We start from the raw sequence: 24,154 nt of genomic DNA, 5'->3' as shown, positions 1-24,154 counted from the left end.
ATTAAGATGTAAATAATGTTCAGTTCTATACATTTGTTTTACCAACCTTTATTTTTCTGTGAACAAACAATGGACTCTGCAGTATGGGAGCAATTTGCATCACTGCTCTTCATAGTTCTAGTGTTCTGAATATTATTAGTAATCAAATCCTGTGGTTCTGACTCCAACTGAGGTTCCAGCTGTTCCATGGATGGTGTCACCTGGGAAAAAAGTAACAAATGGTTAGTTGTTTGGGCATTAAAAAGGCCATTTACCAACTCAAAATAAAATTAGTCTCTGCTATTGCTTTTTATATAGCAATATGAATAAAACAAATTTCATTGTACAGTAAAATAGCAAACAAATACAAAGTTGCAAAAAGACAGACGCATGCGATTACTTTAACGATATCATAAAACATTCAAATGTATTAAGTCTTGCACCTGCCAGTATACCATTGCAAACAGCAAGACACATCAGTTGGTCAATAAGAATACATGGTTGAGATATGTGTCTCTGCCCTTCAGTTCCTACACCACATGCCCCAAGGGTTCAATAAAACTTTACTGAGCTGAATAATTAATTTATTTAAAATAATTCTTCATATTGGAAACCTCCATCCCCACTGCTTCAAGCAGCGTAGGTAAATAGTATATCTATGCAAAAAGCTAGCCACCAGCAAGGACAGAGAGCCAAAGATGAGATTTACATGACAAGAGTCTTCTCTGCGTAACAGCTTCATAGCTGCAAAAGAGAAGAACAACCACACATACACACTGCAGAGAAAACTGAAGGTCATACTTAATCTAGAGAGCGTAATTGGAAAGCAAGGTACATAATGGCCATCATCACCTCAGTCTGAATTAATGAACCTCAATTACTATCAGAGAGAGTGAGGGAGGGGAAGGAGTGGAGGGACGGAGGATTCGGGGGGGATAAAGGGTGTGGAATATGAAAAAGACATAGAGCAAGGAGAGGGAGGAAGTTAAGGGGAAAAGAACACAAAAAAACTGCTCTGGAGAAAGACAGTGAGCAAGGGAGGGGGTAAACCATAAGAAATTGAGAGAGGGCCTGGGAGCGACAGCAGGAAAGGGGCATGATAGAAATTGCAGAAAAAGAGTGATTTGAGAAACTAAAGGGGGGGGGCAGCAGAGGGGAGAAAGGGTGAAAAAAGCAGTCCTGAAGAGGAGGGAAGAGAGCAAGAGACAAAGGCCACTTAGCATACAGGCCAGGGAGATGGAGGATGGTGATGTGGATAGATGACCGGTCATTGTTAGTTGGAGAGACACAGTAAAAAGCACGGGGGCCCCTTTTTAGCTTGACTGCACTTCTGGTAATAGAGGGCTACTTAAACATGCATTATAGAAAGACTGGCTTTTCCTTACACTCACTCACTCAAACCTACTCTCCTTCCACTCTACAAGACGCACACACACATCCGCAGAGAACGCGCGGCTGCATCAAAGATGATAGCGAGGAACTACTTAAACATGCATTAAAAAAAGCGGCTGCCTTTCTCTCTGGTGCCTTCTTAATGGAATTGTCTCCCTACATTTCAATCGTCCCCCACCATCCCCCATTGCTTTGGCTTCTCGCTTTATTTTACTTCCTTATGAATGCAAGCTCAACACATACACAGTTGCACATGCTTACCGCGCTGATGAGCTTATCTACACAGTCTTGCGCCACACTGTGCACGTGTGTTAGATGCTGTCGAAGGTGTGAGCATTGGAGTCTAACCTGGCACAACGGGCATTGGACAGTCTGAAAGAGAAAAATTTGAAAATTTAACAAAAGAAACAAAAATCTATGCTATTAGCGTTAGTAAAAAAAAACATTATGTTACATGAGCGCTGTTAAATTATTAAAATATATTTCAACTGCTTACCTGCTGGTTCTCATTTTGCTGGTGTGTTCTGGGGCGTTTGGTTGGGATGGAGGTTTCCATTTCCTCATGTACGGAGGACGGCCGCTTCACCAGAGGCATTGAGTCTTTTCTTTCTTGTTCTTCTTTTATTTTTACTTGAACTAAAAGTATACACATTTAAAACTTCTTAGATTTGCTATATGTTATATAACTATTCTATAAGCTGAGCTACTTGCATATATGTTGAAGTATTTGTAAGAGCAGCAATACCCGTTTCCTCAGTGATCTTTGCCCCTAAATTACTCGAGTCTTTGGTTGTGTCCAAGGGATCAGTGCTGGTCTCACTGAAAGTCTCCATGTCCTCAATAAGCTCTCCTAGGACAGGACAAGAAAAGTAATTATGAAATGCAAACACAGTGCCTTATGTAATATACTCCAACAAAGAGGCTAATTGCCATTTATATTGTTCTCCTGACAGCATCTTTCAAAAAGACCAATGTATTTAAACCACACTTAATTCTTCTTGCTTGCCTGCAAACCCTATTGATCACACATTGATTCTGCATTAGATTCTCTCATAGGGGTGTAGTGGACCTAAAATGGACTGGCAACACACAAGCTTGTCTCAATGAGTATTAATTTGAAGCGAATCAAATCAAAGGATAAATTAATTTTACAACTGAAACGTTGAACTATGCAGTCCACACACTCCAGACAATATAAAAACAGCATTTTATCTTGAGCAGTCTGTAGAGTAACGACTAATCTCCACCTCCCATAGTCTTTTTCCAGCTGATCTGTTTTAGTTTATTGATTAGCAGGTGCTAGTTATCTGTTGTCAGGGGTGATTGGGGATATAACAAGGATGTGTATTGACTAATCGCTTTGTTTGATCAATATTCCAGCAACAGCCATTGCTCATTTTCTCACTGTTTTCATCTCAATCCTCTGTCAACATGAAATCAAATACAGCCACACAAAGGCGTGAGCGGGTTACCAAAAACAAGGTATACCAAGGTTTTAAAAAAAATCAGGATTTCTCTAAAATTTTCAATCATATGGGTAAAAGGGTTTTTATTGAAGCCAGAGAAAGCGTTGAAACAACTGGAGTTTTCTCTGGCTGTATGGAGCATAAAGTACGGCAGTGTTGTCCTTCCCCCACTTGTTCATGCACACTGCAGGTCAGCTTTCTGAATGATAGCCACTGCACTTTTCACTTGCTTACAAAAAAAATAAATAATTTGGTCTTTTGGAAATATTTCCATCATAAAAAAATGCATACGTTCACAGCATGGAAACTAAAGGATGGCTACCTGCCAAGCTTATTAAGGTAATACTGTTTTAAAGCTACAGTTGACAAACTAGGTGCAACGTGTTTGTAGACCTGCAGGCTTCACTGGAGTAGATAGTCTGACTAATTAACAAGATAATAGCCTGTTAGAGTTACTCCACAAAGAGCAGTATGGCAAAGAAGTTGAATATTCTTCACCATACACACATTTACTTGAAAAACTATCACCAAATTTAAGGAGTAATTATTTTGTATTTTTGCTTAAGTCTGTGTAGAAAAATGAAAACGACAGTAAATAAATGTTATACATACACTATACTGCCAAAGGTATTCGGTCATCTGCCTTTACATGTACATGAATTTTGATGATGATCTATTCTTAATCTATGGGGTCTAATATGTTAATAGACCCCCCTCCCAGCAAAAATAATGTTTGATTATTTTGCAGCAGTTGGAATAAATGTTGCTTTTCTGTTTTAAACAGAAGTTATACTATGTTATACTTTTGTTAAAAAGTTTTGAGTCACTGTGATAGGGTGGAAAACTTCTAGAATTTTTTAAGACGGAAGCTTCACAGGGAAGCTTTTTTGAATTAAAATGAATTACAAATAAACATGGAATTTAAAATATTCAACGTCTGTCCTGGTGAAAATATATTTTAGCATGATCTTTACTAAAACAACTGGATTTCATGCAAGTAGACTTGAGAGTATCTATGCTATTCCTCCACTGCTTATGTGAGACGACACCCCCTATATACAATGTTGTTTCAACTTTTAACTTTATGTTCTCTCTGTTTTTTCTACTTATAGAAACTACATCTGGTCTGTTGTTCAGTTCAGCTGTGACACCTCCCTGGAGGGGAGCATCAGCTGAGCTACTGCTGCCAAGAACTTCACGTTCTCCTTCTACAGATGATACACTTGGCCCTGTCTTTCAGTGTTTAACCCTGTCCTATACATAGCTGTTGGCTGAGCTTTTACTGTGACTAACTGTATGTGTTGTATTTTATCTGTATATAGGCTTGAAAACTGGTTCAAAGATTATCTACGTAGCTGTGTTTCTCTCCTAGATGACGCCCTAAAAGATCTGCTACTTTCATTAACTTTTTACCTTTCTTCAACATGGAAAGTACCCCTGGATCAAGTTTCGTCCGGAGGTGTAAACCAGATTTTTCCTTTCCACTGTCGCTGCATGCTCGCTCAGTATGAGCGATTGCTGCAAAGTCAACAACACAATGCAGCAACTGTCCACTGTTGCTACATGCTTATCCGGGAGGGGCGAATGCTGTGAGTCAATGACTCAATGAATTTTGCTGGGTTTCCTTAGAAAACGTTTTAACCTATTTGAACAATAAACTGAACTTGACCTTATTGTTTCATAACTAGGATCAATTGGAATGTATGACTGAGTTGACTTTTTTTTTTGTAAAGTTCCTTGAGAACAAAAGGTGTTGTGAATCAGCTATATTTAAATAAATTTAATAAACTGAATTGAATTCCTCCATCACATGAACAGATAATTTCTAGACCTCTGGGCTATTGAGACCCCGCATTTAAGCCTGTGGAATCAAATCGCCTCACTCACTGAGTGAAGTAAGTTTTGATACTTTTATTGTGTAAATTCTGATGTACAGTGTGAATGTTTAACTTTAAAATATGAAATTATTAACTTGCAAATATCACATAAAACTGTATTATTAAAGCAGATAGCTAAATGATAAGCTGTAACTGCTAAAATTTAAATGGCCTTTTAAGAGTTAAATGTTATCTTGATGCTAGCTACTGGGATGCAGTTTTTCTGTCTCCTGCAAAATGTTTTCCTGAACTTCATTTTTTATAATATTTTGAAGAACATTCTAGTTTGGCTAGATGTTTGTGTGTGTATGTTACATGTTTATTCCTGTTTCAATTTGCCTATTAATTCTAATTTCTAAAGAAATTTTCCGACTTGGAATATTTCCAAAATTTTCCACCTTAGCTTGCCATGAAAATTAACCAGAAACATCCACCCTTTGCAATTCTACCATGAAACCATTATATTTTTACTGAAAGCTGTAATACAGTGAGAATCTCAGCATATTCATATTCTCACCTTGGATGCCACTTTGGCATTTTCTGATGGTAAAAATGGCTGCCAGCTCCTCTCCACCCATTGGCTGCAGCTGCAGTAATGCTTCTCTTTGTTGATGAGCTGAAGTTTGACTGTGTTTTAGTACTTGCAGTTTAGAAGAGGAAGAGTGGTTGCATAGAAGACAATGGAACAGCCATGAACCTCCATCAACCTCACCATCATACTGCTGCAGGAACTGAAAGGTAAGAAAGGAAAGATAATATGAAACTTTATTATTATTTTCGGAAAACAGCATGCTAATTTTAATTTAACTTAATACAAGATTTGCAAATTCTACCGCAAATTTTGGTAGCAATACAATAAAATTTGTTTTTGTGCCTTACTTTGTACACTCGGAAGCCCGCCTCGTGGTGTGAAGTGAGGGAATGTCCCTGTAGTTTCTCCAGACTGCTTGTTACAAAGTCACATAGGTTGCACCGTAGTTGGACGGGGTTGCCCTTCGTAATGAGGGAAGCTCCCTCCTGACCCCTGTCTCCGCCCTCCTGGAGGTGAGCAGCAAGCTGGTAGCGGGTGCGGTGTCTGTCAGTTTGGCAGTGTAAGGAGAAGTTGGCCCTTAAAGGGGTGGTGTAGCCACACAGTCTGCAGTGGCAACCACCTGCAACAAGGGAGCACCACTCAGACTGAGGCAACGAGCGGGGAGCATTCAGGTGTTTCTCTACAGACTCTAAGCTGTCGGATGAAAAGCACAAGCACACAAGGCATTGGAACACGCCCTGGGAGAGGGGTGCAGTAGGAGACATAGAGGGGGCTGGGGGAGGAGATGGGGAGGGGGAGGGTGACGGAGTGAGCGTAGACCCAAGTGTGACTGGTTGTTCTAGGACCTGCTGACCAGTCAGTCGCATGTTCAAGGTAAGCTCAGCACCTAAAATAAAGAAAAACAATTAACCCATTTTATAGAGTCTTCCCCTTTAAGTAAGTTATGTTAGGATACAAGAAGCGACACATTCCTCACCTGTGTTTTGCAGGTGTTTAAGATGTGGGGCCAGACCCCTGCAGTGAGAAAGGTAGTACCCTCTCTGGAGCCGCAGCATGTTGTGGGTATGTTTCTCACTAGTGGTGTGTATGCGCAGGTTGCGGGCAATGCTGGTTTCATAGTCACATACCTCACATCGCCACCGCTTTCCATGAGAGTGGGAGAGAGCAGGTGATGTGATTTTAGCAGGCTGGGCAGTGGGCGTCGGAATAATGAGCGGGAGCTTGCTTAAAGGCTGCTCATCCACTGAGTGACTGCCGGAGGAGCTACTGTTGTTGCTAATGAGAGCACTTTGCATGTGACTGTTTGCATGTCCCCCATTTTGAACATTGTTGAGATGTTTATCCGACTGCATGTGTATGCTGAGGTTGCCCTTCGACGAGGTAGCATAGTCACACACCTCGCAGCGGTAAGGTTTGTAGCCACAGGCGTATGTTTCACCTCGGGACAAACGGGGATGAGGTTTCCCCGAACTGCAGTACGCACACACACCTCGTGTTGCTCCACCACACACACACTTCCCTCCAGAGGTGCCACACACACACTGGCCACCTGTCTCTGGGTGCTTCTCCTTCATGTGAACTTGTAGTGTATGCTGAGACTTGTAGTGCCAGTTACATTTTGGGCATTTGAGAGTCTTGCAGGAATTGCGTGAGTGCATTACTGTCATGTGACTGGTCAAGGAGTTATTAGCAAGATCTTGGTTAAGGTTTTTAGTGACACTTTCTTTTTGTTCTCCTTCTTTGTCTTTCTCATCATCCACCCCTGTGTCTAAATGACTGTCATTTGGTTCTGGAGCTTTGGCACCATTTCTATTAGAAATGGAAGAGTGAGGAACCCCTGCCAGCATATCATCGTCTGCAGGTGCATTGGCAGGTGCACTGGCAGGCTCCGTATCTGCCAGTGGAAAAGCCATAGAAGACTGCTGGGATCTAAAGCTCTGTGGAAACCCAGAAATACAGCCCTGATCTCCCTTAATGTATTTTACCTCTGTCTCGCTCAGCAGGGCAGAAGAGGATGACGGACAACTGAAGTGCTTTGGAGAGACTGAAGAAAAAGGAAAGGGCTTTGGACAAGAGGAGGGAGTGTGGGAGGGCTTTGGAGAGGCGGCTGTTTTGCTGTCAAGTGTGCCACTGGCCTTTGCAGTCCTGGAAGAAGAGCTGTACTGGCTCTGTTGAGGTAATAAAAAACATTTGGATTTGGTTTGACTTTGGTTTGAAATGGCCTCCTCCTCTTCCTTCCCCTCCTCTCTGCTGCCAAGGGCTGCTGGGAGGCCCCCTGTATGTGACGCCTCTCCCACACCTTCAGGTACCTTCCCTTTGTCTTTCCTTTGCCCTGACATACATCCCTCCCCAAAGTCTTCTTTAAACCCATGCTTTTGATACACTCCTTTCTCCGGTGGATGTCCGCCTGCTTCTTTCTGCTCACTTTCCTGTCCAGCCTTGGACCCCTCTGCACCCTTCTTCCCCTGCTGAGGCGGGGTCAGGGATTCTTTGGCAGGGGCCATGGCTGAGGTATGAGAGGATGACCCCTGGTCAGAAATGATCGCCGGGGTCAGGAGAGGAAGAGATAAAGCCTGGGGACTGAGGTCAGCATCTCTCTCCTCTCCTCCCCCTCCATCCCCTCCTCCTCCTCCCTCACCGCTGTCCATACCAGAGGCTACAGCTGCCACACATTACCAGACCACCTGTTTATTTTGGACAGATAGAAGATAGACAGAAAGAGAAAAAAAGAAAATACATGAGTCATCTAAATGCCATTGCATAACATTGGAGTCACTGATTAGATTCCTTGGATAGCATCTGTTCAATACAACATTCACAGTGCACAATCTAAAGGGTGGTTACCCAGGGGTTAGCATTAGCCCTTAATGGGAAAATCAATAGCATGAGTGCTAAACTGGGTAGAGGAATGCCGGTAAAGGCTACACAGGAGGTCTGTAATATTCCTCAGGGGACAGGATTAAATGAAGAATGGTACGCCGCAGAGCTAGAGGGCTTCCATGGAATTGCCACACGGAAGATTGACGAACATTTTTTAAAACCAGTATATTAGTCTTTGCATGTCTCACTGTGCATCAGGGAAGAGTTACTGTAAAACAACAGGATCTCTTAGAATTAATTACGAAATCATTCATAGATTTCTTGCCTTTCTTTTATGGGCTTTCGCTAAATTTGGCTAGGTTTTGCATTTGGCCTAAATAAAATAAATAAAAATAAATTGAAATACATTCTCAAAACTATTTATGTTTGTGGTCATGCAATTTCATTAGACTTTATTTTGTATGTAACATGTACATGAATACTATACATTAGACTTCATTAGGAAAATGTATCTTTTTTTTAACCTTATTTATATATCTATGAACCATAATAGCATATCTAAGAAATAAAAGTTATTAAAGGTCATTTAAAGAAAACATGATCTGCATAATGTGGCTTTTTAACGGCTAGGTCATGGCTGACATTTTTTGAATACATGATGCTAAATACGTTTTAACAAAAAAAAATTGCTACTTTCATAAAGGTTTTGAAACAATTGATACAAATAATTATTTACTTTACGGGCGCCCGAAAAATATTAGAGGCCTCCACCCTCCTAAGTATCTGACAGACAGGTGAAATACCATTTGAGATAGACACGTCTGTTAGTCCATGTGTCTCTTACAATCCATCACTGACCTTTTTTTAATCAAGGTGAGACCTCCATATACCCTTTCACCTTCTGCTTCAACAAACCATCCCCCTCTTCCTCCTTCTTAAACACCCCCATCCCTCTCTTCTGTGTCCAGCCCCCACCCCCTCATCTCTCTCTGCAGCTCCAAGATATATGGCTCATATCGGCACCGTGATAGTGTTTTAATGCACTGTGTTTATGTCACAGGCCACAGACCCTTGCCCACTGCAGCTGTCCACTCTCCTGCCCAGCTATCGCTGAGGGGGCCCAGTTGGGCCTGCCAGCAGCTGAGAACAGTCTCTAATCTGATAAAGATTTTCATTTACGCTGTAATCAATAACCCGGGGTCTATCGGCAATGTAACTATTTATACAAGCATTCCTGGCTCTGTATTGATCACAAGTGCGGGAAACCATCATTTAACGATGTGTGTGTGTGTGCGTGTTTGTGTGTGTGTGTGACTGTACGTTGGTGTGTGTTAATGAGTGCTCATTCTTTTGTGCTTCTGATTCTGATTATGTCAATTAAGTACACTCACCTGAAATTAAACATGCATGAGTTTATTACAGCCCCATTAAGGCTGTTTTATATCAGGGTTCAAATATTAATGCATATTGCATTGTTATTATAATGCATATGTTAGTTATTGGTTAATAATACAACAATGATGTCAAAACCAGCAACAAAAAATAATAAATGTGTGCCTAGATTTCCCAGCTGGTGTGCGTGTGTGTGTTAATGTGCAGCACAGAGAGAAGAGGCAAGGGTGTGAAGGGGATGAGAACCAGACAGAGAAGAGTTGTGTGGCTATACTTTCTTTTCTTTTTATTATAGGACATGGACTCAAAGCTGCAAAATGACTTTTGTGAAGAGCCTGTTAATCGCATTTACTCCACAAGCCTCAAGGTAAACGACTAATAAAATGTATTCTGTATTTCCTTTTCCCCGGAACTATGGTAGCAGCGGGGGGGGGGTTGCAAAAGAAAAAAAAAAAGGACAGGCAGCAGCATGAACAGTTCACAAACCGAGTATCCGAGTCGTCTACTTCTGCCTTTGTTTACACTATGTTGTACAACACAGTAGCACTTTCTGATTTAACCGAACCGAGCCTGATCGCGTTCAGTGGCTGGTAACAGGTGATTTGATATGCAAACACAAAAACAAAATCTTGATTTGTGGGAATTACAGGCTGCACTGACCAGACGCCTCCCCACCTTCCCGTCCCCACACCACCGGCTCGCTTCCTTCAGCTTCCCCGGAACAGCGTAAACAGGCGGCACACTTACATTTCTGCAGCTACTCCGGCACAAAGCTCCACACGCTGAATGTCTAGTAGTCCAGGAAGCAGTCGCATAGAGTCTCCGCTCATTCCTTATGAATGATCCTTTGCTGTGTTTTAACGAAGCCAAGAAGCGAGAAAATGGGGAAAAAGAGAGGGGGACGAGAGAGAGGGAGCAGCGGGGTCCAAGTTGTTTCCAAACAACAGTGTAATTAAAGCTACATACAGAGGCTGTAGTAAACAGAAGAGATGGGGACGGAGGGGTTTGTGCGAGCTCCAGAGGTAGAATGAGTTCTGATCACTGAAGGGAGGAAAAAACACTTGGCTCTTTATTCCTGCTAATTAGTTTCCTTCAAAAAATGGCTGAGATTATGCGCAGTGCGCATGTGCGTAATTGCGCAGACACTGCTAATTAGCCCGTTTGGATCAATAGGATTCCGCGAGAGAGAGAGAGAGAGAGGCGGAAAGCCTATACCAAAGACTGCTTAGAAAGAAGGAAGAATATGGAAAAGTATGAGATTTTACTGCTTAAATAATCATTTTTTATTTAAAAAACATATATGGATAGCCATTCTGTTTAAGATTCCTCTAAGAAAAGGGACATCCAAATGAAATCTTAATTTAAAAAATCTTTGTCACGCAAACAGAAATACCATAAAACGATACAATGTCTAATGTAAAGTCGAGAAAATAATGACAAACGTAATTCCACTCCACAAAATTAAAATTGCGACACGCAACAAAACGTGCCATTGTCACCGTAATATATTTACTCAAACACACTCAATCTCAGGCCCCGCAGGACGTGTTATCTTTGGATGGCACATTGACATTTATACAAGACGCAATGTTCAAATGAAGGTCCATGTTTTTAGATACACAATAAACCTCATTACTTTCCAGAAAAAAGATGGATATCTAAATTTTTAAGGTCTTATAACAAATTAGAATATTTCACGTATTAAAATCAAATTTGACAAAAGTAACGTTTTATTTAAGAAAAGAGAAAATTAGTGAATTAAAATAAGAAAACAATTAAAACGTGCTTTTATATAAATTACTATTTTTATTTTTTTTTTATTTTGACTTGAGCTGATTGTGCAGGCTGCATCTCTGCTTATTTTTTCCTCTGCCTAAAAATAAAAAATCTTCAACCCAAAACTAACGTGTCGATTCCAATGTTTGTCCTCAGACAAGACCTTTATGCGTCTTTTTTCACCCATCTTCTCGGATCGTCCGTCCTCACAACTCAGCTCCATTGTTATGATAATGCTTTTGTGAATTTCACGCTGGATGTGCAATCTGTCGGTCGTCCATATATTGAAATGGCATAAACTGCGTTTATTTTTAAGATCAGATTGTATGCTATTTTTAAAAATATTTCCTATGTAGACCTAATATATAACCTAATATAAGCATATATCTACATGAGGTTAAAAATACTAATAAACCCAGGGCAATGCACGACCAAATTTAAATATCTAATAAATATTGATATATTATCTTATTTTTTTATTAAAAAAAACTTCCTTGTGCATTTGGAAATGGGTAAAAAAAATAATAATAATAATTTCATTTTTATTAATTTACCGCCAAATGATTTGTCTTGTGCGTCTGTGAAACATCATATAAATATTTTACGATTCGACCACGTTTGAAGTGATTATCTCTAGCAGAGGCCTCTATCAAACACTGCAGGTTATCAAAACCATAAATCACTGCCTGCTCTGTTGTCTTTAGGCATACATGGATTTTTCTCTTGTTATGGCTGCCGTTAAATCCGAGACAATTTGTCATTTTTCGGGACAGAAGACAACAGCAGTGAATAGTGACACGAGTTTCAACGTTGTGGTCCAGACTCTGGCTGTGTGCGTCAGTCCAGTGAAGGGGGTGTCCATGGATGATGGGGGGAAATATGTTATTTTATAGATTTTAATAAAAAGAACAAGAAAAAACATGTCGGTTACAGTAAAGAAAGCCTGATGTTTAGAAGCATTTTGTTTATGTTTGCGTGTGCATGATTTTACTGATTGTTATATTTGTTTTGTAAAAGAATTGGCTTAAATAATTTGGTTTATTAGAATTTCATCAAACATATTGTGCAGAATGACTCAAATGACCATGTATGTTTCGTAGCCCAAGTCTTTTTACACCAAAACGCAGGTGGACATATTCAGACGTCGGGTATGTGGCAGACATGTTTGTTACACATAAATATTCAACATTATTTATACATTTGATGCATTGTCACATGCATTGTGACGCTATTTCCTTACAAATGCATACATTGTTGTGATATGATACCTGAATTAATAAAAAAGTCATCATGTGCAAAAGTATTCATATCCTGGATGTTTTCCCATTTTGTCACATTCCAACAACAAGCTTCACTATATTTCATTTACCTTTATACTGGTGACATGAAAGAAAAAAATTGTTTTCAAATTCACTCCTCAATATAATCATGGAGGTGGCAGCATCATGCTGTGGGTTGGCTTTTCTTCAACATTAAGGCAGGGAAGTAGGTTCAGAGTTTGGGTGGACGGAGCAAAATAACGCACTACTGTTTGACATTGGAGAATATGTTCAGGTCTGAATCTACAGCCTGATCTACAGTGGAATAGTTAAGCATAATGGCCCAGTCAAAGTCCAACCTAATTCCAATTAAGAATCTGTAGAAAGAATTGTTGTTTATATACGCTGTCCAACACGTCTCCTTTAGCTTGAGCTATTTTGAAAATATTGGGCCAAAATTTCTGTCTTTAGAGATGCAAAGCTGATAGAGACATGGCCCCAAACACTTTCTGTGGTCGCAGCAAGAGTTGATTCTACAAAATATTTGTAACAATACCAAATGCACACCACACTTTTCAGATTTTTTTTCTAAAGCAATTGTATTACCATGTGTGATTTATTTTCTACCATTTCACAATTGTGCACTGCTTTGTGGTAGTCTATCAAAAAGATCCCAATGAAATACACTGAAGCTTGTGGCTGTAATGTGACAAAATGGGAAAAAGTTTTAGGTTTCTGAAAACTTTTGCAAGGTGCTGTATTTGCACACATATTGTTTACACAAACATGGATAGGTTGTGCTGTAACATGCACTGTGCTGCCATGCCCTCAGGTGTATGCCAGGGGTTTGTTATTTTCACTGTAATATATAGTTAGCCCTTTCACCAATTCACCCTGTCAGTGCTAATGGGGCAATTTACCTCTTTGATACCCCCCAGGCAGAGAGGGAGAACCAAAAAGCTTCCCAACTCCAAACTTATCTTTATGACATTTATATGACAAAAAGTGGGGGAAACTGGGGACCCATCTGAGACCTTGGAGGGTCCTTAATGTCACTCCCTCCCTTGTTCTCACCCCCCTAACTGCCCCAGGGTATGGTACCAAGCTGGAAGTATAATACATCATGTACAGTAAGAAGCATAGCTCATGTCCAGCCTGGAGAAACTTCTGCAGCTACTTCTGCAGACTTACATGCTGTGTCCTGTTCTGCATTGTTCTAAATGTTAACACCCAAACTAACAGTTAACATCCTCAAGCCTGACCTCTCCCTTCATTTAGCGCCTCTTCAGTGTCTGTAAGTCCTTTTGTCTGAGCTCACATTCCACCTGTCCTTCTTGTTTCCCCAAGGAGGCAATAACCTCACTAGCAAGAGCTTCCCCTTGAGCCGTTGTCATAGTAACTTGTGGGCTGGTCGACATGACAACCCCACCATGGTCCAGAGATAGATGATAGGGCAGAAATGGGAAGGGAGCATGCACATGGGAGATTTGCACCCCCTTTAATTTGGTTTGCCTGATTCTGATTTAAAATGTTTTTTCTGTCTCTTTCTGTCCCTCTCTAAAGGCAGTGTACTGCCTCCATCAACCTGCACTACATTCACACAGGTATTCAAAGGCCGCAAAACATATGCCTGCTAAGCTTTATAGCTTGCACAAAGAGAAATAAGAATTATTTATACATTTTTTTCAACAAAGATATAATAGAAATTGCAAATATATAGTGCTTTATATTTCTTATTTCTTAAAAATACATAAAGGAATGTTTCCCATTATAACAAAAAATTGCACTGTATTTCATTGATATTTTATATAACAAAGTAGTGCAAAATTGAGAAGCAGTAAAATGGAATAGAAAAGGATAGAATAGAAATATCCCTTATTGTGCCTCAGTGGGGAAATCCATGTGTACCAGTAGCAAAGTGAAATGCAAATGGAAGTATACAGAAACACACAAAGGTAAAAATGAAAAAAAAAGAAAAACACATAAATAAATAAGAATAACAGCTTGTACATTAATGGATAATTTACATCATGAGAAGAAAATACTGTGCAACTATTAAAATGAGAATACTCAGATTAGAATAAAGGTGTAAGCAAGTAGGGTCATTTAAAAAAAAATAAAACATGCTTGTAAATTTGTGCATAAAAATCAAAAACAGACTCTTTACAAGAAGTGGAAAAACTGTGCAAATAACAGCAGGGATGTAAACACTTATTGAGTTTGTTGGGAGTAGTGATGGTTTTAAAATCTTACAGCTGCGTTGAGAAGGAATCTGCAATAATGCTGCTTTGTGCACCTAGGATGCAGCAGTCTGTCTCTGAAGGAGCTCTCCAGTTCTGCAAACAGCATCATGCAAGGAGGCCTTGAGACATGGGAGACATTGTTCAAAAGTGATGTTATTTTCCGTAAGCCTCATAGCATAATTGCCTAAGTCACTTCCTCTGACGTGTAGATAAGCTCCTGCTCCAACATACTACACCACAGAAGATGGTGATGCCATCTTCTGTCAAAAAAGCAATCAGGAGTGCCCCCTGCGCTCCAAAAGACCTCTGTCCCCTTAGCAGGTTAGAATCTGCTCTGACTCTTCCTGTAAAAAGCATCTCTGCTGTGAACCCAGTCCAGTTTATTGTTCAAGTGAACATCCAGGTACTTATTAGAGTCCACTATCTCAATGTCAGTTCCCTGGATGTTCACAGGTGTCGGTGTGGTGGTTATGCCCCTGTGGAAATCCACCACCAGCTCCTTGGTTTTCCTCACGTTGATCAGGAGGCACCAGTCCACAGTCTAGTGTCCACTGTACTCTGAGTCGTCCTCACCTTTGATGAGGCCAACTATGACAGAGTCATCTGAAAATTTTTATGGATGGCAGCCTGAGTTGATGAAGAAGGAAAATGACAGCAGGTTTTCAGGTTCTTTTTGAGAAACAATTGTAATTGCAATTACAGCTGCAAAGTAATTTGGGGCGTGTCTTTGCCATTTTTTCCCGATCTGGAGATGCTCATTCTTTACAAAATATCTCAAGCTCAATCTGTTTGGATGGGTAGTGTGAGCGAACATCACATTTCAAGTCTTGTCACAGATTCTCAGTTTGATTTCGCTCTGAACATGACTAGGCCATTCTAAGACATAAATGTAAATGAATTCATTTCGTAGTAGCTTTGGGCCTGGCTGTATCTTTAAGCTGCTGGAAGGGGAACCTTTGCCCCAGTCTCCCGAAGTGTCCCGTATTTAGCCCAGTCCATCTTTTTATCAACTCTGTCCAACTGTTCTGTTTGTGCTGAAGATAAGCACGCCACTACCATCTTTCAGCTTGGAGATATTGTGTTCAGTGTGATGTGCAGTGTTAGTTTTCTACTCCCAGCATATTACTTGTTAGCCCAAATGTTCAATTTTCCTCTCACCTGATCAGAGCACCTTCTTCCACATGTTTTCTATGTCCTCTACATGGCTTTTAGCAAACTGCAAACAGGTTTGTCTTTAGCTTTTTCTTTTCAATGGCTTCTTTTAACAACCCTCAGAGGCCTTCACAGAAATGTCATATTCATACTGAAATGAAAATTAACATGTTTACATTTCAAAACACATTTTTACTCAATAGGAAACTTATGAGCCCAATCAGTTTCTTTCAGATTTTCTTTTATATCCCTTTTCTTCCATTGTTACTCACTACTGTGTTCATCTATCACAGTAAAAAATTACAATAATATAATTTGAAGTTTGTGGTTGTAATGTGAAAAAGTGTACAAAAAAAGCACAGGATTAATGCATTTTGCAAAGCCCTGCTGATGTTCTCCATTTTGGGTAATAAATCCAGACTCGGCTCTTTTCCTGTTTCAGATCATTTCAGAAGAGGAACGTGTAGCTGCATGAAGGAACAGGAGAAGAAGTGCTTCATTTGTTAAACCTCATTGTCAGCACCTGGTGATATGCTGACTGTGTCATAGCATGTTTAAAACAGGTCCAGTGTTACTGCAGTTTGTTCGATCATTACGTCAAGCTTCTTGCTTTTGAATGAAAGTTCATTTTAATGTCTAAAAAATAAATGCAGAAGTGTCGGTTTGTTCATAAGTCCTTGAATGCTTCAAATGTTAAAGAAATATCAGAAGGCTTAGCTCAGCTAACTGCTCCTTTTTTCTGTTTTTTCAAAATAAAGTTGTTTCTGAGCAGGTTTGCTATTATCAACTGGTTTTCCATCAGATAAAAGAAAAAGAATAATGATATTAACCTGCCAATACTCAGCAGAATCTGAAATAAGATATTATAAATGTCTGAATTTCTTTAGAATTTATTAAATGTAAGGTTCTTATTTATATTCGGAAAATGATTTTTCAAAAACATTTCAATATAATACAAAAAATATATATAAATATGCTATTTCATTAAATATTTCTATGTATGGGCTTGTATTTGTTCACAAGAACAATTATCTCTCTTTGAACTTTATTTCTGATTCAAGTTTCTTCCTGATCAGACCTTCTTCTGTTTGTGTGACTGTTTTGCTTTTATTGTTATTATAATTCATTTGTTTATTTTTGAATATGTTTGATGTGTTATTCATTTTATTTTTTGTAGCCTCTGCTTTTGACAGATGAATTTCCCCTTGGGGATCAATAAGAACTATCATCTTATTTCATTTCATCTCATCTCATATCATCTCATCACCACGGCTGTGGGCTGCTGCAGTAGGGGATGAATAATAATGGTGGTTGTACATGCCTACAGCTAGCCAGTATTTAGATGAAGACACATTAAATCCACAGGATAGATAGATAGATAGATAGATAGATAGATAGATAGATAGATAGATAGATAGATAGATAGATAGATAGATAGATAGATAGATAGATAGATAGATAGATAGATAGATAGATAGATAGATAGATAGATAGATAGATAGATAGATAGATAGATAGATAGATAGATAGATAGATAGATAGATAGATAGATAGATAGATAGATAGATAGATAGATAGATAGATAGATAGATAGATAGATAGATAGATAGATGATAGATAGATAGATAGATAGATAGATAGATAGATAGATAGATAGATAGATAGATAGATAGATAGATAGATAGATAGATAGATAGATAGATAGATAGATAGATAGATAGATAGATAGATAGATAGATAGATAGATAGATAGATAGATAGATAGATAGATAGATAGATAGATAGATAGATAGATAGATAGATAGATAGATAGATAGATAGATAGATAGATAGATAGATAGATAGATAGATAGATAGATAGATAGATAGATAGATAGATAGATAGATAGATGTGATACGTAGTTTTTAACGTATTTACTCAGAGGGGACATGCCACACTTTTCAGATTTTTCTTTTTTTTTTGTCATTTGTCTTTTACTTCACGATTATGACCTATTTTATGTTGGTATGTTACGGAACCGTATTGCTGTCACGGAGGAAAATAAATTTTCGTACACTATCACGTTATAACATGGTACCTATATTGTACAAAAATGATAATATATTGTACAAACGTGATAAGTATATTGGATAAACGTGATAATTTCATCCAGAAGGTGGCGGTATTTATGGTTAGCACAATGGCTAATTTACAGGAGTTGGTCAAGTTTTACTTCATGCTCGGTGTAAGACATGGAGAAATATTGATGCTGCTGCGCACTGTGGAGGATATCATAATCAGTATGCGCACTCTGAGAAGGATCCATCACGTTTGTACAATATAATTATCACGTTTATACAATATACTTATCAGGTTGTACAAAATATTACACGTTTGTACAATATAATTATCACGTTTATACAATATATTATCATGTTTGTACAATATAGGTACCACGTTATAACGTGATAGTGTTCGAAAAGTTTTTTTCCTCCGTGACAGCAATACGCTACGCTCCCGTAGTATATCACATTAAATCACAATAATGTAAATTAATGTTCGAGGATCGAGGTATAGGACTTAAGGATAAAGGTATAGAAATACTGAAAAGAAATATTGTTGCAAGACGCTGTGCATATATAGTTTTTATTACATTTTATTTGACTGCCATGAGATATTCCTCAAAAACTAAGCAACGGTGCCCTCTCGTGGATTAAAATGTAACTGGGAGACGCCAGCCTACAAAAGCAATCTCCTCCCGGCTACCATACATTTGTAAAAATTAAGATTGTGGTTGTAAGTAATAATGAAGGCGTGTGATCTGTAATGTGTGGTATTTTTACTCCATTTCAGGTGTTTGGAGATGGAAGATGAATGGGAAGAAGAGGTATTAAAAACAATAATTGTGCTTGCGTTTAGTTTAGGCAGCAGTCGCACTGTTAGCTTTTCCTTTGGCTAACCAGTTAGCCAAAGGTAACTTAAATATATGAGGTTTTCTGAATTATGTATTATGTTATTTCCGGTATTTTGAGCTCATTATGCAAACTGAAGTCGTTTCTATATAAAGATAGAATTGTTCGACCGCCTGTTTCAACTAAACAATGAATGTTTATTAGCAAGTTTTTACATTACAACGCTGAAGTTGACATCCAAGTCGAAGATTCTAATTTAGCACTTAGTTAAAGAGCCAATAATCTGAACTACAGTTAATCCGCTCAAAATGTAAAATACTTGGAATGTTTAAACCTGAACTGGTCTATTATAAACTCATTACACATTCTATAAAACACGACACTTGCAAAACCTTTCACATTGTCAAAATTCAAAAAGTCTGTTTTACTATTTGCGGCCACTTTAGCAAAGCATTCAAATCTCCTTTTTATGAATTCACAAACTGATAAATTGAAAAAAAAGTTTCACAAACTGTATTTTATAGAATTTGTTTAGCAATTTAGTTATTGTAGGTTTAAATCTGGACCCCGTGAAGAAGCCAAACAATGCTTTCAGATCGCCATATTTTATGTTTTCATAAATTCAATAAAGGTTTTGCAAATTACGAACTGTGTTTTAGAGAAAATAAAATGAGTTTCAAATAATTTCAACCATTTTAGACTTTGATCTAAAGTCAATCAAAGGTAGGTAGAGTTGTTAAAGCCACAAATCAGACTCTTACTTAGTCTAACTGTTGTTTTTTCCTGGCTTGATCACTTGATCTCTTTCTATTTTCCAGCATCACTCATTCATCCTGTGTTGTGTTGTGTTCAGGAGCAGCTTGTTGTGGTGGAGCTCTCTGGAATAATCAACAATGACTTTCTGTCCAAATGTCGGACCACTTGTAAGATACTGGTGAGTTTTGGGTTAATAAATATATTTATGATGATAGTAAATATTAATTGGAATCAACTTTGGATCACTCAGGATCACACCTAATCATATTCTTTTTATGTGATGTAGGATATAAATAGTGAAAGGCCCATGATGCAGGTTGGACAATATGTGTTTGCAGGGGAATATGAAGGTAAGAACATGCATAAAAAGACTTTTGCAATTTAAGTGATGTCTGTCTCTCAGATGAGTTTTCATTTAAATTATTTGCAAACTTCATAGAACTTACAGGACAGCTTTTAACTGTTTTTTACCCATTATCCTAAATGTAATGTATAATCAATGTAAAAAGAAAGTGCACTTTTTTTTAAGTCTAGATTTTATGTATTCAATTCAATTCAAAAATACTTTATTAATCCCAAAGGGAAATTCTGGAGAAATTATCTGGAGATAATAAATATCAAATTGTCCTCACCCGGTTTAACATTATTTAAAACTAACCTCTAGTGTACGAACACAAAACTGTTTACGAATTTTACATTAAACTACGATGGAGCCAAAATGGAAAATCTGTGTCAAAAACACCAATGTTTCAGCTGCTTGTACCACCTTTTAGGCAGTATCTTAAAATAGTAATTTTCCGTGTATTTTTATCAGTCTCTCAAGTCATTGTGGAGGAAATTTAGCCCCCATTAGTTTATATTTTTTTGCTTAAATGCTGTGTTTGTTTTTTCACCGAACATGAAGCTGTGTATTATGACCAAGCATCTAAATGATAGACTCATCTGCCAAAAGAATTTAGTTCCAGATATTCTGGGGTTCATTCAGATGCAGCTTATAAAGTCAAAGTTGGGCTGCCATATTCTTTTGAGGAACAAGAGGCTTTCTCCTCCAACCCTTCAAAACACACTGTATTTTTTTCAGTCATGCGAAGTAAGGCATAAAAAATCTGAGATTGAGGTTTTGAGAGATTCTTCGCAAAATTGTGGACCATTGTATGATGTGACCTTGAGGTGAGTAGCTTGGGCGTCTACCAGGAGTGATAGCCGTCTTTTATGTTTACCACCTGTAAATAATGATGGACTTTAAATTTTTAGAAATGGCCTCATAACCAAAAAGGGTGGCTTGTCCTCTTCAGGTTGGAGGGGAGTTCCTGCCTCAAGTGGAGGAGTTCAAGAATCTTGGGGTCTTGTTCACGAGTTAGGGGAGAATGGAGCGGGAGATCGAGAGACGGATCGGTGTGGCTGCCGCAGTAATGGGGATTCTGTGCCGGTCCGTTGTGGTGAAGACAGAGCTGAGCCGAAAAGCGAGGCTCTCAATTTACCAGTCGGTCTACAGGGGTTGGACAATGAAACTGAAACACCTGGTTTTAGACCACAATAATTTAATAGTATGGTGTAGGGCCTCCTTTTGCAGCCAATACAGCGTCAATTCGTCTTGGGAATGACATTTACAAGTCCTGCACAGTGGTCAGAGGGATTTTAAGCCATTCTTCTTGCAGGATAGTGGCCTGGTCACTACGTGATACTGGTGGAGGAAAACGTTTCCTGACTCGCTCCTCCAAAACACCCCAAAGTGGCTCAATAATATTTAGATCTGGTGACTGTGAAGGCCATGGGAGATGTTCAACTTCACTTTCATGTTCATCAAACCAACCTTTCACTAGTCTTGCTGTGTGTATTGGTGCATTGTCATCCTGATACACGGCACCGCCTTCAGGATACAATGTTTGAACCATTGGATGCACATGGTCCTCAAGAATGGTTCGGTAGTCCTTGGCAGTGACATGCCCATCTAGTGCAAGTATTGGGCCAAGGGAATGCCATGATATGGCAGCCCAAACCATCACTGATCCACCCCCATGCTTCACACTGGGCATGCAACAGTCTGGGTGGTACGCTTCTTTGGGGCTTCTCCACACCGTAACTCTCCCGGATGTGGGGAAAACAGTAAAGGTGGACTCATCAGAGAACAATACATGTTTCACATTGTCCACAGCCCAAGATTTGCGCTCCTTGCACCATTGAAACCGACGTTTGACATTGGCATGAGTGACCAAAGGTTTGGCTATAGCAGCCCGGCCGTGTATATTGACCCTGTGAAGCTCCCGACAGAAGGTTCTGGTGGAAACTGGAGAGTTGAGGTGCACATTTAATTCTGCCGTGATTTGGGCAGTCGTGGTTTAATGTTTTTTGGATACAATCCGGGTTAGCACCCGAACATCCCTTTCAGACAGCTTCCTCTTGCGTCCACAGTTAATCCTGTTGGATGTGGTTCATCCTTCTTGGTGGTATGCTGACATTACCCTGGATACCGTGGCTCTTGATACATCCCAAAGACTTGCTGTCTTGGTCACAGATGCGCCAGCAAGACGTGCACCAACAATTTGTCCTCTTTTGAACTCTGGTATGTCACCCATAATGTTGTGTGCATTTCAATGTTTTGAGCCAAACTGTGCTCTTACCCTGCTAATTGAACCTTCACACTCTGCTCTTACTGGTGCAATGTGCAATCAATGAAGACTGGCTACCAGGCTGGTCCAATTTAGCCATGAAACCTTCCCCACTAAAATGAAAAGTGTTTCAGTTTCATTGTCCAACCCCTGTACGTTCTTACCCTCACCTATGGCCATGAACTTTGAGATAATTGACATCACAAGAAGAAAATACTGTGCAATTATTAAATTGAATATACTCGGATTAAAAGAAATGTGGAAAAAAATGGATACAAGCGGCTAAAATGAGCTTCCTCCGTAGGGTGGCCGGGCACTCCCTTAGAGATAGGGTGAGGAGTTCGGCCATCCGGGAGGAGCCAGTTGAAGTGGCTCGGGCATCTATACCGGATGCCTCTTGGACGCCTCCCTTGGCCTGTGTTCCAGGCACGTCTCACCGGGGGGAGGCCCAGGGGACGCCCCAGGACACGCTGGAGGGACTATGTCTCTTGGCTGGCCTGGGAACTCCTCCAGCTCCCCCTGGAGTAGCTGGAGGAGGTGCCTCTACGGAGTCTGTTGCCCCCATGACCTGGTTCTGGATAAAACGGTACACTAAGTGTACGGGCCTCATAACCCTTCCCAGATTGATGAGCAGCACCAGTTGCTTGTCGTTGCTGATTGCTGATATTTTTGCCTGCGTTTGTTGTAAGGCAAGGTCTGGTCTGGAGCACACAAACCAGCCACAACTCCTGCATTTATAGAGGCGGTTGCACTTGCTGATGATCAGGTAATCAGGTGCATTTGATTAGCAGCACTGGCTACTTACCTCTTAAATATTATGAAAACGACAAAGATGTACTTAGTTTTTTACATGCCGGTTTTCCAATTTGTCTTTGTTTTTGTCAAATAAAACTAATTATATGATGGAATGAGTGTTAAATTTAAGTAATTTTACCACCTGATAGACCTCTTTTGTGTCCTAATACCTAAAACTGTATTGAAAGAAGGTGTACTTTCTTTTTCCTGTGAATATGTCTATTTTTTTTTTTTTTCTAGATTGGGGCTTAAAACGTCTTAAATGGCCTTAATTTTCATTTGTAAATTTCTTTTACTCTGGAAAAAATATATTTTAGTTTACTGCAATTTCTTCTTAAAAATTACTACTCCTTGGTACCATTTTAGTTTAAACCAACATGCTGATCCCATTGCCTGAAGCTGTTTATAGTTTATGTAAGATAAAAATCAGTGAACACACTGTATGCTAAGTCTTGTCAAATATTTTCTTTTAAAAATATAAGCCACTGTAAAGTAAAATACACATATAATTTTACAATTTTTGCTGCAGACGCTTTGGGAACTTGTGTGCTTTTTGAAGAGGTATCAAAAAAAGGTGAGACCCTGCTCCAATAATTTCATTGTTTAGCAGTTAAACTGTGACTCAATAGTGCTCAAAGTCCTCTGGTGCTTCTTTTGTTTTGTAGCTGCAGGAAAAACAGACAGTTGTCCTGGCCTCAAATACATTTGCCACACTGTTAAGAAACTGACGATGCAACGAATCTTTCTCACTGAGAAGAGGGAGGGTGAAATGATAGCAGGTCAGACAGAATATCTTGTTTCTCCTGGAGTTTATATTATGTTTTTTTTTTATTAGTTGATTGACCCATGTTGTTTTTTTCTATCTGCAAAATATCAGAGTATTATCTTTGCGTAACATTGCTAAAAATTCAAATATGAATGTTTTGGTTTTTTTTCCAGCAGAGAAACATGATGACAAGCAGCAGGTCACAACCTGTTTGTCTAATCAAACAGACACTGACAGCACACATGGCATGATAGAAGAAAGTCTGAACAACGCAGATTTGGACGACTCTGCATTCGACTGAGATAGACATTTTATATTATGACTCCTCAATGCGAGGATAAGAAATGTGCCACACAGTCAAGAACTTGGGTTTATTGGTCTTTGCACTTCTACAGCAAAATAGAGATGTTGTTCTTTCTGTGAAATAAAATCAATTATTTTTGTGGAA

General features: G+C 39.2%; 2 protein-coding genes across 3 annotated transcripts in view; one reads left to right on the top strand and one right to left on the bottom strand.

The window, feature by feature from the left end:
- LOC124860099 (zinc finger homeobox protein 3-like) overlaps nt 1–10,549 on the bottom strand; it is a 20,163-nt gene extending 9,614 nt beyond the window's left edge. Inside the window, exons 1-8 of the mRNA XM_047353077.1 lie at nt 10,206–10,549; nt 6,223–7,930; nt 5,594–6,132; nt 5,232–5,445; nt 2,117–2,221; nt 1,868–2,007; nt 1,633–1,743; nt 47–200 (exon numbers count right to left, since the gene is read on the bottom strand). Of these exons, the coding sequence (XP_047209033.1) occupies nt 47–200; nt 1,633–1,743; nt 1,868–2,007; nt 2,117–2,221; nt 5,232–5,445; nt 5,594–6,132; nt 6,223–7,894 (2,935 nt within the window). The 5' untranslated portion in view covers nt 7,895–7,930; nt 10,206–10,549. The remainder of the gene's footprint in view (nt 1–46; nt 201–1,632; nt 1,744–1,867; nt 2,008–2,116; nt 2,222–5,231; nt 5,446–5,593; nt 6,133–6,222; nt 7,931–10,205) is intronic.
- gtf3c6 (general transcription factor IIIC, polypeptide 6, alpha) lies at nt 9,700–24,154 on the top strand. Of its 2 annotated transcripts, none has more exons than XM_047353194.1 (7): nt 9,700–9,825; nt 18,722–18,755; nt 19,634–19,714; nt 19,823–19,886; nt 23,470–23,514; nt 23,606–23,719; nt 23,883–24,154. In XM_047353194.1, the coding sequence occupies exons 1-7, from the start codon at nt 9,776–9,778 to the stop codon at nt 24,005–24,007; spliced, it is 513 nt and encodes a 170-aa protein (XP_047209150.1). In that variant the 5' UTR covers nt 9,700–9,775; the 3' UTR covers nt 24,008–24,154. The 2 variants fall into 2 exon arrangements, with proteins under 2 accessions (XP_047209150.1, XP_047209142.1); XM_047353186.1 differs by having other exon boundaries at nt 9,705–9,825; nt 23,880–24,154.

This window comes from Girardinichthys multiradiatus, chromosome 2 (assembly GCF_021462225.1).
Source record: "Girardinichthys multiradiatus isolate DD_20200921_A chromosome 2, DD_fGirMul_XY1, whole genome shotgun sequence".
NCBI classification, from domain to species: Eukaryota; Metazoa; Chordata; class Actinopteri; order Cyprinodontiformes; family Goodeidae; genus Girardinichthys; species Girardinichthys multiradiatus.
This window is presented reverse-complemented; position numbering and strand designations above follow the sequence as displayed.